Here is a 17549-nt window from a genome sequence, read left to right as displayed (position 1 = left end):
TGTGTGAGGCCACAAGTACTTCTTTTTTTCTTCTTTTTGTTTCAGTTTAACAGTTAGATACTGTGATCAGTATGGACCCCCTTATTACAGACGCATGATTATCACTCCATGGTTTTAATTATCTTCCAACAGGAGTCTCGGTGAACTACCTGACAGCATATTTATAAAACTTGTTTGTTTGTTTTTGAATTTCACGCAAAACTACACGAAAGTTATCTGCGCTAACCGTCCCTAATATAGCAGTGTGAGGCTAGAGGGAAACTAGCTAGTCATTACCAACCACCGCCAACTCTTAGGCTACTCTTTTACCGATGAATAGTGGGATTGACAGTCGAATCATAACGCCACCACGGCTGAAAGGGCTAGAGTATTTGGTGCGACAGGGACTCGAACCTGTGACTCTCAGATTACGAGTCGAGTGCCTTAACCACCTTGACATGCCGGGGCATATAAAACTTAGCATTTATACACAGTATTAAAATTATTTATTTTGATTAGTGAAGGGGTTTTAAAAGTAATAAGTTACTGGAGTCTCAAGGGGAAGGTTAATTTTAAGATCAATCGATTGGTGATCATTCATTACATGGACTTTCTTTTTACACATGAAAGAACAAGAACAGCGTGAGTAACTAGAAACCTACATCGATTTCAATCCAGTTAGACGTTAGATTACTATTTAGGAAGTATGTGAAGGCTGACTTATTACCGAATCTAACTAGATCACGGGGTAGCCAGCTTGCCCACTAAATCGAATTTCCCGCACAAGAGGGTGGACAGTTCATCAAAAATAATCCTCTTTACGCCATACAGCAATTACAAAGATGTACGTGTCGAATTAGCCGAGCTTTACTATAGAAGCTTCATTGGTGCGTGACTTCTCCCGCCAACCTCTAGTATATTGCAAGCGAACAATTTATATTTTTGACACACTTTATTCTTCAAGACGCATTCTTCATTAAAAACTTTCATGAACACAGTAAATAGCTTCTTACTACAGATAAAAATACACGTCGTACCCTCAATGTGGGTATTGCCAAGTTACCGTTATGGATACGCAGAAGTGTAGACAAAACTCAAGACATGGATAAACATATAGTAGTAACAACTCACAGTAATAAAAATTAACGCCTTTATCTTACATATCCGAAGAATACGCTATTAATTTAATCCGTAACAAGTTAGTTATACATATATTATTGTAAGTACAAGTACCGTCGCAGTTGGAATATTTGCGAAGTTATACAAGTTTTAAAGGTTATTAATTCTTGCATGAGAATAGTTTGAAGTTAGGATAACAGTATTTACTGAATATTTTATTACAGAACATATACGCAAGTAAGTAGGTATTGCATTGTTTAACACATTCTAAAGGTAACAAAAAATACACAAGTATCACTGTTCCATCTGTGTAAAAAAAAAAAAAAAAAGAGCGAAGAAAAATGAACAGAATCGTATTTGGTGTTTGGAATATTCATGGATATAAATGTATTACAGATAATACATATACTCTCACACAATATGCCCGGCATGGCCAGGTGGGTTAAGGCGTAATCCGAGGGTCGCGGGTTCGAATCCAGGTCGCCCAAACATGCTCGCCCTTTCAGCCGTGGGGGCGTTATAATGTTACGGTCACTCCCATTATTCGTTGGTAAAAGAGTAGTCCAAGAGTTGGCGGTGGGTGGTGATGACTAGCTGCCTTCCCTCTAGTCTTACACTGCTAAATTAGGGACGGCTAGCACAGATAGCCCTCGAGTAGCTTTGTGCGAAATTCAAAACAAAAACAAAACAAACAAACAAACAAACTATCACACAATTTCCAGAAACCAGTGAAAGGCAAAGGAAGTACAGCAAATGGTCGAATCACGCCTAAATATTGCTATTTTGAATATTTAACGACTCTACACATAATACTAGCCATGTGGGTGAATCATAATGGATCAATAATGAATCCTTAATTTCATACTTAAGTAACCCTGTTTTATGTTTAATGTGCTTTGCAGATTATAGACAAAAAAAAAAAAGTCATTAGAGTGATGAAATAAGAGAGGAAAAATCGCAAAGACGTTAAATGTCTCTATGAAAGATTTTTCTTTAAAGCTTAGTATTTCTTCCTGTACGCGCCCTTCGAAACACTGCCGCGCAATCGTCGTTTTCTTCTCTAATGGGAAAACGACGAGATTTTTTTTGTATTATATAATGTACTAAAGAAGCTTTAGATGGAGTGGGCAAAGCATCTTCCTTCTTATCCAAACAACGTCATTCCATTAAGTTAAAGCAGTTAAGTCTCGATGGAATGAATGTTGGAAAAGCTTTCATTTCTCCATGGCACAATCAAAAGAAAGGTAAGTAAGCTCACTCTATCGGTAGTCGTACAAAGTGAAGGTGGTAGTACATACGATGCATGTTCTTAGAGCTCCCGGTGACTACGACTCATATCTTCTTTCTGAGCAAAGAGAAATTAATAAAAATAATAATGTTCGAACTCTCGTGGAGAAGCCATCGGAGACGAGGTAAAAACTAAGTTAATAAAAAGAAATCACATGCAGGGAATTATGCAGAATTACAGAAACAGATTGGCAATTACTCCTCAGATCAAAGGCCATGCAACGATATGTGTATTTGATGTTATCTAATATCAAGATGTATACCTCAGTGTTATGTAACCTATTATTCGAGTTTACGTTCAAGTGTGTTCGCTTTTAACTGTCGAACCGCTCAGCCAATTGTCTTCAAAACTAGCATGTACCCGAGGAGTGGTATACGATGACAACGTTTTTACCCACCCCCCATGTCACGCCGAGGCCTATCTGTCTTCCCCGTGAATTGAATAAGAACGTAACTTAGTACCCAGTATTCGCTTCTTCTTTGTGGGTATTTGAGTATGTTTATTTTTGAAATACCCAGGAGGGTCAGGTGCACATGACCTCTTCCTCCATCCCTAACTTTGATGTCGGCTACTATTAAGAATGTATTGTTGTTGGTGTAGTGCTTTTGGGCCAGAGTATCACACAGTACTCCGGCCCTTTTCAGGGCAACGTCCATATATTGGCCTGATTTGTCTCTTCTTTTTTTTTCCCTCCTTCATTGAATTTTTTTCTTTTATTTCAACTTTTTTCACTTTTTCCATATATATTTTATTTTATATACTCAGGATTATCAGGGGACTGGTTTGGTTTTTGAATTTCGCGCAAAGCGACACGAGGGCTATCTGCGCTAGCCGTCCCTAATTTAACAGTGTAAGACTAGGGGGAAGGATGAAGACTAGTCATCATCACCTACCGCCAACTGTTGGGCTATTTTTTTACTGACGAATAGTGGAATGACCGTAACATTATAACGCTCCCACGGCTGAAAGGGCGAGCATGTTTGGTGTGACTTGGATTCGAACCCACGACCCACGGATTACGAGTCGAGTGCCTTAACCACCTAGCCATGCCGGACCGCCAGGGAACTGACTGCAACCAAAAAGCATTTGGTGATTTAACTAAATCTTCACAGTCATGGGAGCCAAACACATGAAAAAGGTTGTACTCATATATATGTCAGGTGATCTAAATAAATGTTTAAACGTCACAGAAATGAAACACACGCAAAAAAAACTAATTTAATTATTGTAAATTAATCATGTAGGACACTATCACAAAATTACTACATAGATAAGTTTCTTTGATATTAATATTTGATGACTGCCTTCGATATTGGTAACAGCTTAGAATTATGTCTTTGTGTTTTCTCAAAGCCTTTGGTGTAATTTAACGTAAAGTCGTGCCCATAGGTTTTATTTCGTACAGCTAGCACTTTTGTTAAATATGAATACAGAAAACTTCAGATTTTTCTTATGTGGATAACATCTTGACTTTGTGGCGACCATTTCATTCGCCAGAGATCCCCTGAGTTGGCTTTCTTTGCCAATAAACTCAAAATTTCATAGATATGAGTTTAAAATCATTATCTTATTGAAATATGAAATTACCCAATCAGCTAAAATTCAGAGCTGAATACTTTATGTTAAAAGATTTTGAATGTGCACACCAGCAACTCACGTGACAACCACAGTCGATGTAATATCGCTGTCGAAAAGCAAAGGTAAAAGCTACATTTTGACATTCTTTTGTGTTTTGATCACTATTGGTAAGAATATGTAACAGCTTTTTCCGACACAAAATACATTCAGACCACAATGACGTGTTCAGATCAGGATTTAGAATTTCCAGTGGCAACAGCATCTTGTTCTTAGCTGCGTTGAAAAATAAAGGAATGTGAATTAGTTTGGGACTACATGACATCCAGAAAGCGAACTGCAAAAAGTCCTATCAAGACGCGATAAATGAAGTGTCGCGTTTTGCTCCAGGCAATAGTATACAGCTTAATCAAGAAGGATTTTTATTTGAAAACAGACCGAGTGCAGCCGAGTGACAGTTTGTCATACTATTGATTTTAGATTCCTTAACCTAAAAAAAAAAAAAAAAAATTGTGCTTCGCACTTCCGTTACCCGTTCCCAATTTTAAAATAATATACAAAAGGAAAGGTAGTTATTTAACGCCATCTGCCGTCAACTGGTGGGATACTCTAATCTTATAGTGGGATATGGCAGTCACTCTTATAAAATATCCACGGATCAACAGTTCAGCACAATAACCACTGAGCCGTGTATGACCCAATTCTATTGCAGTGAGTTGAAAGTATTTTCTAATTTAAAATAAGCATTCAAAGCGGATGAGACTTAGGTTTCTTCATTATTTTACACTTTATTGGGACTCACACTTAATATTAGCTTTCCTTGCAATAACTGACCGCTATAAGCGTGACATCTTCTCTACATGATACGAAAAGTGACTTGTACAATCACAGTCAATTCATCAACGAGAGATAGCTCTGGCAGTGGGTCCACCGAAGTCAGCATCTTGGATTACCATGACGATTTCATATTTGTCCTACGAGTGTGTTCCGGTTATTGTGTTCAGTCACCTAAAGAGTGAAATCAACATCGAATCTTTTTTTGAGGGGTGGGTGTATAAATGTCCAGAGGCTGTTTCATATCAACATATAACAAAAAAAGCCTTTGTTCATCAGGATGGAAACGCAGTACTGATTGGTGAAGAGACTGAATGTTTTTGCCCGTCTTAAGGAATTCAAGTATCTAACGCTTACCAGGAAAACATTCCTGACACCATTACACTACCTCCAGCATTTTATACTACCAGATTAGCAATAACATGTTCACGTGGTTCACGTTGTATTTCTAATGACTGTTACTGTTACAGAAAGGTGCGAATCAACTAAAACGTCTATTCATTGTCAACAACGTGTACTTTAGATACGCATCAACGAAATCATATTTTTCTGTTTGTATACGGAATGGTTCGTCGGTTGCTATAAAATAGTTTCTTTAGAGTACGGTTTTAAAGAACCGATCAACAGACACACACAAGATGGTATGACCGTCAGTTACTTTAGTCAGTCACCAATAATTTGCTTCCATGGTCATTTCCGATGTGTTATGTTTCGATTTCTCTGTTGATACATTCTTTGAATAAATGGTAAAATAAACTGATTTTGATAATAACGCTCCCACGAAATGGACATTTATTACGACAGTCAGACTGAACGATGCTCGCATCCACAGTCTGGAAGACTAACTATAATATGACTACATCTCTACATTTACACGACTCAAGCAATCAATCACCTGACACATTACACGATCAGTTTATATTACGTAAACAAGTACAGTACTCTACAAACAGATGTGTTGTTAGACACTGTAATAGGTTTTCGGTTCCATAGAAGCGTAGAATTAAATTATTGCTATCAGAAGAGTAAATTTAATCACAATGAAATCAAATATAAATACGATGTCGAAAGTTATAAAACTCTTGAGCTTTCTCTGTCTGGAAAATTATATCACATAAGTGAGAAGTACCAAAAACGATGTCCTTGTAGCAGAAAATGAATGAACAAACACCTACGTAAGTATGAAACATTTGTCAGCTCAATCGCGTGACTTTGAATAACCAGGAAATAATCATAGAAAAGAGGCAAGTCTGATGACTATAATATACCATGATATCAACACTGCGTGACGAAAGTACGCGATGAGTGTCAAAACGAAGACAGTTAATTATGACCTAGCAGTGAGCTGCGATGACAGATCCCTAGTTGTTTTCAAAATTCACAAGAACAGCTGAATTTTTACTCAGAGAAAATATACACAAACTCCATTAAGTCTAATCATTCATTTACATGTATATGCCTCCTAACTGATATTTTTTACACTGGAATAACACTCAGAAGTATCTATGCTTCCACTGAATTATCAACATCTGATTCTATCTAAAGATAGATTCAGTTGGTTGTAAGTAGGTTGTAAGTTGGTTGTATTATATGTAATACATATATGTATTATATATGGTTAATATATGATGATCTATTTGGAAAGCAAACAATTCCCCGATAAATGTCTTCTTTCTTTTTTTTACATTACTGTAATATCCACAGAAAATCCAAATGGGAATTATTACATTAACGGAATAGCTTTAAAAAAAAAACTGTTAAATTTGTTACACATATTCCATATATACTTTGAGAAAAAAAGCTAATCCCGCCAATAAAAAAAGGAAAAAATAAATGTAAACTTATTGAATCATTATACATTCCATATTTTGATACAATTTCATAAGATATATAAAAAAATGAGAAGACAAAATTATGCATAATTGAAAATACGTGACGAATCAAATAAAATAATTACTGAGCTACAGCTAAATGTTCTAGTATACTGAATATGTATCAGGTTATAATCAAGGCATTTGATGACGTAACTACCACCCACATCCGTTATTTAGATTCGTATATTCTATTAAAACATGAATCTAAAATATAATAACAAAATCAAAGTAAAATAAAATGCACACAGATATGAATCAGGTAACGTTTAAGTTTGACTGGCAGAGCTGTTGCTACGTCACAATCATACCTGGTGGTAAAAAAGTAGCACTTTAATATGAACTTTGTAAACACAGTCGGGTATTTCGACAAAGCTGTGACGATACTCAATCCCATGGAAGTGAAGCCTATGTGTTTGTTTCTAACGTGAATTGCACTCCTTTTCCACTGGGTTATTTTCCAGTGAATTTAATGTGTACTTTATGGTGGTGTAAAAACTGTTTGCTTGGAGGGTCGTGACGTTATCACACAATACTGACGAGGTTGAAGTAGATCGACAAAGTTGTTTGCTTAATAAACACGCCACTGAATCATTCTGCTAACAAAATTATCTTGATGTTTACGTAAAGGCATACAAGAAGGTGATTAACTAAGCAGGGGTTATTTCAATGTCAGAAATGTGTAAACTTGTCTCACTAGAGGATCTGTGTGAAACGCGCCCTAGAGTAAACAAAATCAATGCTATAAAATCACTCATTTAATGAAAAATTTTAGTCATCATGTAGTACTACTCTGGTATGAAATGGAAAATTAAAATGTCAAAACAAAGTTACAGTTGCGTCAACTGTTTATTCTGTAGATAAAATTACTATATTTCGAGACTTAGCTTATTGTTAATATAATTACTGATATAAAACATGTTTCAAAATGCATTTTAATCAAGTTTGCATATATTTATATACAGAAATGTGCAATCACATATATATATATATATATATATGTGACTTTTATTTTTCCTTATTAATACAAAACGGATAACTGCCTGTAATTACTTTAGGAGAAAATCAATACTGTCGTAATCAATTTTGAAAACACAAAAGTTTTATTGGGTATATAAAAAAAGGGGAGGGTTTATAAGGAAACACTTTCGCTAAGCATCTATCAAAGTAAAATGAATTATTTTTTTTCTTCTTTCCTTTTTATCCTCATCTAGGGCAAAATCTCATGAAGTCGCTCGTTTATAAATGCGAGCTTTTCGTGCAAGTGGACCTAGGATTATAATGACCGAGTTGAAGTAATCGGATTATGTTCTCTTTAAGCCTGGAGGATTTGTCATGTCCCAGCACCTTTCAGCAAGCTTAGATCTTTTACTTCAAGAGATCTCTCAGTGTCAGACGACACAGGCTGATAGCTTATACAAAAGCCGGTAGGACTTGGCTAACAAAATAGGATTGTCGAATTTTTTTGTTAGATTACAAGGCACTGAAACTACATAAGCTTTGAATCTGAACCAAGGAAGGTATATTACCCGTTGTCTGCTTTAGCTTGCTTTGTACGCACATCTTGGATCAGAATTTGTAAAAATCAAATCTGAAATCCATTTATGACCAGGAAATAGAACGATGGTACATGGCGTATAAGTTAACTGTGAGATCAGTAGGTAACACGGATGGAGAGAATAAATGAATTTATCTTTATGCCATTCTACATTAGTTGCATAATCCCTTTCTCGTACCAAATCTGGGCTTTGCGATACTTCAAATGTATTATTTGTTTAAAGTTGTTGAAACAAATACAGCGTTTAAATCATATGAGCTGACAGGGTTCTCCTATTTCTTCAAACGAAATAATCTTGAGCTTAAAACAATAAAGTATCAGTGCATTCAATGTACACTATTCCATATACAAAACACCTTTTCAGTCAACAATTGGCCCAGCATGGACAGGTCGTTAAGTCGCTCGACTTGTGGGTTCGAATCCTCGTCGCACCAAAATACTCGCCCTTTCAGCCGTGGGGGGCGTTATAATGTGACGGTCAATCTCACCATTCGTTGGTAAAAGAGTAGCCCAAGAGTTGGCGGTGAGTGGTGATGAGTATCTGCTTTCCCTGTAGTCTTACACTGATAAATTAGGGACGGCTGGCGCAGATATCCCTCGTGTGGCTTTGCGCGAAATTCAAACAAACAGTCAACAATTAAAACTACTTGTTTCCATTGTTGATTATTGTTCACATCAGTTTTTTTTTTTTTACGTTTCATGTATAAAAGTATTCTTTCTTGGTATTTTTGGACAACTAAACTATACTTACTAAAAAATAAGCGTGAAAGTATTTTATCATTTCTATTAAGCACAAAGTTTGAAAATGAAATTATTTAAAGACGTTTTTGATAATTGTTAAAGAAAAAAGGAATATAACAACAAAAATAAATATCTACCAGCATTCCATAGTCAATATCACTCTTGCAGGAAGAACACGATAAAATATTTTATTAGCTGCAGAAGATTTATTATGATATATTAACATACATAGGGTTATTTCTGTACTTTTATTAAAGATTTCTTATAAAGTGCATCTGGCGTGGCCTAGTGGTAGGGTCGCAGGACCTAACCGCTTCACGGAACCTGCTTGTTTGTTTGTAATTAAGCACAATGCTATCTGTGCTTTGCCCACCACGAGTATCGTAACCCTGTTTCTAGCGATGCAGTCCATAGACATGTCGCTGTGCCAGTGGGATGGGGGTGGGAAAAACATGTTTGCTCATTAAATGTGGGGTTATTATAATGTGATGGTTAATTTCAATTTTACTATTCGTTGGTAAAAAGAGCCCAAGGGTTAGCGATTAGTGGTGTTGGGTAATTAACTTCCTTCAAGTCTATCTCCCATCGAGCTCTTTGCGTGCAGTTCGATAAAAGAACTAGCAAAGTGTTACATCATTAAAAATATTTAGGTTGAAAATAATTTTATTCTTGAAGACGTAATAGATAATTTAAAACATATTTCATTAAACATATACATTTAAGACGATTTAAAAGGTTAAAAGGCCTACACATAAAGTTAGTGTTTTACAATTTAAAAACAGAATCCAAATGACATTCTAATTATTCAACGTAAGAAGTAACAACGACATTATATTCCAACAACTTTTTAACGGCCAACAAAAGAGTAAATCTAAACAAAACTATTTTATATCAGATATTCATTAGCAGTTCTGAAAACTGGTTATTGTAATGTTTTGTAAACTGTTGCACTTTTAAATCATTAAGAATTTACAACGACAAACCTATGCACACTTCAAACCCCTGTACATGTTCTGAGTTTCATATTCAGAGTTCTCACGGTAAGTTACCGTCTTTTTCGTAATTTCTTTGTTCGTATTTGTGTGACTTTGTATATTAGTTTTACTTTCATTGTTCTCTCAACATTTATGTCCACAATGAGTTTTGTTTCTCTCTTCTTCGCTCTTGCTACAGTTCAGCCGGGGGCTTCATACAACCAAACACTGATAAATGTGTACATTTATCGAAATTCACCACTTTAGACAAAGATCAAACCAGGAAAAGCATAAGAATAAGAAACTGCACGTCTTTACAATTTCCATGAAACTGCATTTGTTTGCCTTCGGGTTTTATTGTTTCACGACGCTACTGAATCTAGCGAGTAAGTGGCACGTATCTATTCTGAAGATCTTCGACTCTTGAGCGCTCCACTTTGGAATCCTCTTCAACGCTGTATTTTTGGCAAACAAAGGCCCGTTAAAATAAAAGAGATGGCGAAGACTCTCGAATAACAAAGCAACTGAAGCGATGTGCGGAACAGTTCCTATGAAGAGGTAAGTTGTCGATAGGGTCCTCGAATTCCTGTTGCCATAGTAATTGCTTCATCTGTTCGTTGTTAGTCCTCCTTCCAATCTGCTGTACTCACTTATCACCTCAGCACTTTCTCGATTCAATTCTCGAGGCAACGTCCACCAGTACCGAAAGAAAAATGTGTTCACTGTGTCGCCGTACATTCTTCGTCAGAATCAATCTCTGTTTATGCATCCATTTTTACACATACATATCACCATTTCTGTTAGAGGCGGTGAAAAGCAAAATCGAATACACTTTTTTACGTGTAACACAGCCACGTGAACAATTTCATCAAGGACTTCATCGTATCACAGCCACGTAAACAGGTCGCAGTCTTTCATCAAGGACTTCGACGTATGCTTTCCCTCTAATCGATAATCGCGAAAACGATAAAGCAATTCCTCTGTTATTATACTTATGGGAACATTTTAAACTAAACGGCTAATTTTTCACAAAGAAAGAGCCAGAAGGTCCGTCATCTTTATGGTTTCTTAATTTACGTAAATTTCTTTGTGTTACAGTCTCAAAATAATTAACATCTTTAGACGACAAGTATGCGATTCTAAAGTTCCACTTGAAAACGAAGTTTTAGTCATGCAACTTATCTGAACTTTGTTTTTCGTGTTTTTATGTGAAGTATCTCAACTAAACATGTTTATATATTAAGTTTAGAGGTTCTGCTTGATAGTTTTCCTTTCCTTAGTAAAAAATGTACAATAAAATCCTGGTTCTCATAAAAAATGCTTTAGAGAATGAAAATGATCAAACAGAAATTCAAACGAAGAATAAAATGTATTTTCAGATTTGAAATGACACGGAAGCAAATAGCTTAGAAATTGGAAAGTCTTGAAAAAAATGTCACATTTATTAAACCGTACAAAGTAAGAACTACATGTTAAAACAGAAAAAAAAACAGTACTATATTAATTAAGCATATTTAAGAAACACGTGTTATCTTTAAACGTTTTTCGAAAGGTTTTACGAAACACAAAAATTTTTCATCCTACACCTTTATTGCTTAAAAATGAACTAGGCTGTGAAGATTATATAATATACAGAGAACATACTAGTTTTGTACAGCCATATCTATCAAATATAAAATTATTAACGAGACGGTTATGTTTGATAACAATCATTATCTTGCTGTCTTAATTTGTTTGTTTGTATTTCAGCATAAATCTACATAGTGGGGTGACTGTACTGTGCCCACCACGAGTATTGGTAGCCAGTTTTTAGTGTTATAAGCTTTCAGATTTACCACTATGTTACTGAGAGGATTCTGTCTTAAGAAAAGTTTATTTATCTCTTCAGTAAAAGAAGTTATTCTTAAAAATTTCCAGACGCGTCAGAAGTAATAATTACAAACTCATTCGCTGGTTGCTTGAAAGCAAGTTGTACGCTATACAGCTGCCATAAAAAAAATAGTTATTTATGTTACACAAATTTTCAAATGCGTACATATAAGTATAGAGAGAGAGATGGGGACTGAGAGAGAATTTCTAAAAAATCACTTCTAAAGTTAAATAATATTCTAATATTAGATAAATACACAATATCGCGTATAATAATATAAAACAATTTTAAATCCACTATAACATCAAATTTGTAAGGATACAAGTTTCGACACTTTCACGTGTATTCATTTTTCCAGGGCCCAGCATGGCCAGGGGGGTTAAGGCGTTCGACTCGTAATCTGAGGGTCGTGGTTTCGAATCCAGGTCGCACCAAACATGCTCGCTCTTTCAGCCGTGGGGGCGTTATAATGTTACGATCAATACCACTATTCGTTGGTAAAAGATTAGCCCAAAAGTTGGCGATGGGTGGTAATGACTAGTTGCCTTCCCTCTAGTCTTACACTGCTAAATTAGGGACGGCTAGCACAGATAGCTCTCGAGTAGCTTTGTGCAAAATTAAAAACAGACAAAAGAAAAACATTTTTTCCAGTACAAGTTAAAAAGAATATCAGATTGAAGAGAAGACGTAAATATGTTGAAACTTATATCCGTATACGTTTGGTAATTTTCTATAACAGTGGATCTAAACTTTATTTTTGAATGAGTGATTTTTCTAAGAAGCAATTTTCAGCCTAGACACGATTATATTCATGTATACATTCACTAACGCTTTGCTTGGTTAAAAAACTATAGTAATTAGGGTAAAAATAATACCTAACTTATAATTTACAGCATGTTGTGCAGATCAACTGAATTTCAGTTGTTAAAAAGGAATCGAACAGCAACATTTACATAAATAAACAATAATCAAATACAGAGTTCTCATCAGTTGAAACGTTTCCAACATAATATTTATAGGGGGCGTAACGTTTTCTGCAGAGATAACTACTCATTAAAATTTTACCTGGCGTAACAAAGTATCATTTTTATATAATAAACTTTTTTTTTAATCTGAACGTTTGAGATTTATCTAACTTTCATTTGCATGAGAAACTTTCTGTAAAGTGAAAGAGCTTCTTCTGTAAACAACAGGATACAGAAATTGGAAAATATTATATACATAACTACATACAGTTTTGTTTATCAGTTAACATATTTGAATGCAATTTGGTACTTGTGATGTTTCCTACTTCAACCACAACCTTCCTACAACGGGTGGTAATACAGAGGTGTTCAATAAATAACATCATAAGATTAGTTTACAGTGAAATAGGAAATTTAACATTAAAAACCAACAATGTACTGATGTGACACGCCCTGTAGCTCACGCACCTGCTACCACGATGTACACGTGCATTCTGACGGCCGTCTAGGAGCATACTTTTCCGTACATTTTAAGCTCCAGAAGTCCTATGCGATCGGCCTCTTTCTCTCTGAAACATAAAATGTTTCTGAAATACTGGGGTCCACCCCCCCCCCTCTGTTCCTACTCCACTGCCTAAGTTAGGAATTTGAATTTACAACAAAACAGTGAATTATGAGAACGTGAGCTAAACATTAGTTCAAAGACTTACACACGTTCCCAACTAAGTTTACAGTAATGACGTCACGTGAACAAGTGTTTATACACCAAAATATAGTTCGTTTTAAACACATTAAATCTAGAGTTTTAATATCACTACAACACTAAAAAACTTATGGTATTATTCATAATATTTTAAGCAGTAAAAATTATGTTTTTCTCATGACTATATTATACATTTTCTTCATGACCCGCATAAAAGTCGATCCTAATAGCCATTTTCACTTCGCTGAATGCATGTAGTTAAAGCCGTGGAAATCAAGAGTCTGTTACGAATTACTCCATTTCACGATCTAGTAGGAAACCTCTAAGACGCCAAGTTAAAAACTTGTACTTAATGTCTACCGTAAATTGCACTAACAGAAAATCACTTACTGTACAAGGTGGGTAGAAACACTGGTCTTGTATATTTGTACCAATTAAATAATGTATTTAACACAAAAGAAAACTGATACTAATTATCAATACGATGCAATAATGAACCTGGATTCAAATGGCAGAAGCTAAAATTGCTAAAATTTTGAACTGTAACTTCTAGAAATTTCCACTTCTAGAATTAGCTTTTAGTCAAATTACACAGGATTGCGATGGGTTTATTGTCCTGAAATTACTGCGTTTTATTGTAATTCCTGTATACTGAGTCCTAAAATGACATCCATTTTTATCCATCACGTACAGGTTTTTTTCACAAAACGGCATACGTACTTTTACATAGCATTCTCTAGACCAATCGTGACATGAAGGTATATTGATCGTTCCAGAACGCAAACATAATAATACAAAATATTCATTGTAGTACACGAAATAATAATTTGATAAGTAAGGATTTTTTTTCTTCCTACTGCTTCGTAAAATATCATTACGCGATAAAAATAAATATAACTTATTTTTGAAATCTCTGTAACAGAATTAGTGAAAATCCGTTATGTAAACCAAAATAACTTTTATAAGGTTTAAATTCACATGCCTGTACCATTGTGCAGCTGAAATGTACAGATACATACATTTACAATTATATAACTAACAAACTAAAAGAGAAAAAACATTCATCACCAAGAAATGATATTACTATTTATAATTGAATATTACTTGTTGTTGAATTTGGAGGGCTGGGTGTGGCCTAACAGTTAGTGTGTGAAGTTTGAGATCGAAGAAAATACCACACTTTAGTTGTGGAATGTTATAAAAGTAACGGTCAACCCATTTATAAATTCAAAAATGTTGAACAAAGTCTTTGTGGCGACGGGTGCTTCTGATAGTAATTCCCAATTAGTGTTCTCTATACCTAAAGCCTAACGGCCGATAAGCTGCTTGCTTAGTTTGTGTGTACAGTTTAAGTACCTTTGAGGTTGAAAGTTCATATTCCTGAACATTCAAGACAAAAGACATAAACAGATGCACCACGTTTTATTTTACAACGAAAGCCGACTGTATCCAATAAATTAAAAAAAATTAACCTTTATTTATCAAAGATAAAACACAAGTTTTTGTTCCTTTTCAGGAATTTGCTATATACGTTCGACTGTTATAACTCTATCGTCAGATTATAATACAAATTACCAATACATAATCGCTTTTGTGCCAGAAGCGGGTATCGAACCCAGAATTTTAGCATTACAAGTCGTGAAGCCTATCCGCTGAGTCACAAGCGGAGATTTTTGTGAGTAAAGACAGGAATATATATCAAAATTCTATTAGAGTATGATTTATATGTTTTTATACGGAGGTTTTCCCTCAATAAATTTAATATTTTCATGAACTAAGTGCTGAAACATGAAATAGATAACTGCACATTAGCAACTAATAAAAATTGTGTTAATACATATGTTAAGGTGCATTGGAAGAATTAGGCCATGTGCCATAATTCGTCAAAAAATGAATTTACAGTAATATCATTACTGTCAGTATTATTGACATATATATTTATGTAATAACATGAAACTGACTGATGGAGATAAGAAACAAAAAATTGGACGCAAAGAAGAAATGTGCAATGAATTCGACCAATGGATGTTTAGTTTTATAAGTTTGAATAGTGAGCAAGCGCGTTTGAATTTTCCGCTGCTGTTAGCAATACCCGCCTATGTTTTTATACCAAGTGTTCACATAATTTCGTTGATAAGTTCAGCTTTCTAAGGTGTTTTTATTGCTCTTTTTTAAATTTAATTTGTTACTCTACGAATTCAACTAAAAATAAACTGCGAAGACAATTTTCACTAGTTTCACGAGCTGCTTTTACTACAGATTATTGCAATTTCTGGAGACATTTATTTTTATTGATCAATAATCCAGTGACACTATTTTCAGGCTATGTTATACACACAACGAAATAGGCCAGCATACGGACAAAACAGTACGTGTGTGTGTTTTTTTTATAACGAAGCCACATTGGGCTATCTGCTGAGCCCACCAAGGGGAGTCGAAACCCTGATTTTAGCGTTTAAATCCGTAGACATACCGCTGTACTAACGGGGGCAAATAATAAGTAAACACAAAGATATTTTTCATTATCTTTCTCTGATGTTCCTCAGTAGGACCGAGGTAAGTTTACAAACTTACAACGCTAAAATGCGGAGTTTGATTCTCCGTGCTAGACATAAAAAATGGTCCAACTTGGCTTTGCTCTAAAACACACAAAACAAGTTTTATTTGAAGCAAAACACACACGAATTAGAAATTTGTGAAATAAACACTCAAATACACGTACACGGACGTTAAAAATGTTGAAATACAATAACACCTTACAAACAACACACGGCCAATTAATTATCATAACTTCCTTTTGATGGTGACACGTTCCACTTTAATCACGAATGTTTGTATTATTACAACTGTGGAATGCACTAGTATGACAACCGTCTGCATGCCTCAGTTAATATTCAACAATAGGTAAACCAATAAACCTTTGTTAGAACAATAAGCAATACATAATTCACAAGAATAAAAAAAGAAGGATGTCCGTACAATAGTAGTGTGATATGGAAATGCAACATTCTGTTATTACACTTTTACTAACGTAGCTATGTTGCTAAATGTAGCATCGTAGTACACATCAACTCTTACAGAAGTTTGTGACATCATGTCGTACTGAATAATAACTTGCACATATGACAAAGATCACGTAATACAGAGTATAAAAACGGTGGTGAAAATACAAAACGAACCAAACACCGAGTAACAGCAAAGGTAAACAAAAAATATTTTACCCAAACTACAAAAGGACAACATACACACACATGTATATACCACACCGACGTTTTCGTCAGTATGTGTATTCTTATAGCAATGCCACATCGGGCTATCTGCTGTGTTCACCGAGGGGAACTGAAGTTTCCGTTAGTAAATGAGCATTATATTAAATTCTCTTTCATAAGACCCCTCTAAAATCACAATCATTTCAATTAAAATTACATTGAGAGGAAATTTCCACGATAGCTGCACCATCTTTATATGGTTGATATAGAGTCAAGGTATCACCCCAAGATAATAATTAATTCATATTTTAATATATTATGATTAGCCTAAGAAAAATTAAATAACTGTCAAAACGTTTTGCGTTTTCTTAACCATTACATGATCCAAACAACAGGGCAATTGTACTTCATAACAAGGGCAAGAAAAAAATAGTATGAAAATTAATTAAATACGCACTTACTTGTTTATGCATTTCGACGTTCAAACCGTACGACATTTCGTAGTACTGTAAAAAAGAAGTTAACAATATTCCAACTGTAGTTTTTACAGTAAATATATAAAGTTACGCTTTAAGTGTTGAACAATCGAAACCGTTCGTTACGTTCACAAGCAGCGATAAATGTGTTGGTCGATTGGTTTTTAATATAACTTACCACTCTTTATAAAATCGAAACAGTTACGAAGTAAACAACACATGGTAATCTTAACAAATAAACGATAACAGCATTTAGGTAACATTTCTAAATAGATACCAATGTATAGGCCAGTTGTCGTACTGCCATATTTACATATGAAATACTAGGCATCTTTTATATTTAAATTATTAATAAAATATATCATATATTCAAATTTCTGAAATCAA

At 34.8% G+C, this 17549-nt stretch overlaps 1 protein-coding gene across 9 annotated transcripts in view; it reads right to left on the bottom strand.

The window, feature by feature from the left end:
- LOC143249731 (transducin-like enhancer protein 4) overlaps nt 1-17549 on the bottom strand; it is a 122473-nt gene that overhangs the window by 71081 nt on the left and 33843 nt on the right. For all 9 annotated transcript variants that reach the window (XM_076500050.1, XM_076500051.1, XM_076500052.1 and 6 more), the window contains exon 4: nt 17148-17192. In XM_076500050.1, the coding sequence (XP_076356165.1) occupies nt 17148-17192 (45 nt within the window). The remainder of the gene's footprint in view (nt 1-17147; nt 17193-17549) is intronic.

This window comes from Tachypleus tridentatus, chromosome 4 (genome assembly GCF_004210375.1).
Source record: "Tachypleus tridentatus isolate NWPU-2018 chromosome 4, ASM421037v1, whole genome shotgun sequence".
Taxonomy (NCBI): Eukaryota; Metazoa; Arthropoda; class Merostomata; order Xiphosura; family Limulidae; genus Tachypleus; species Tachypleus tridentatus.
The sequence above is the reverse complement of the archived record's forward strand: the minus strand, read 5'-3'. Positions and strand labels throughout refer to the sequence as shown.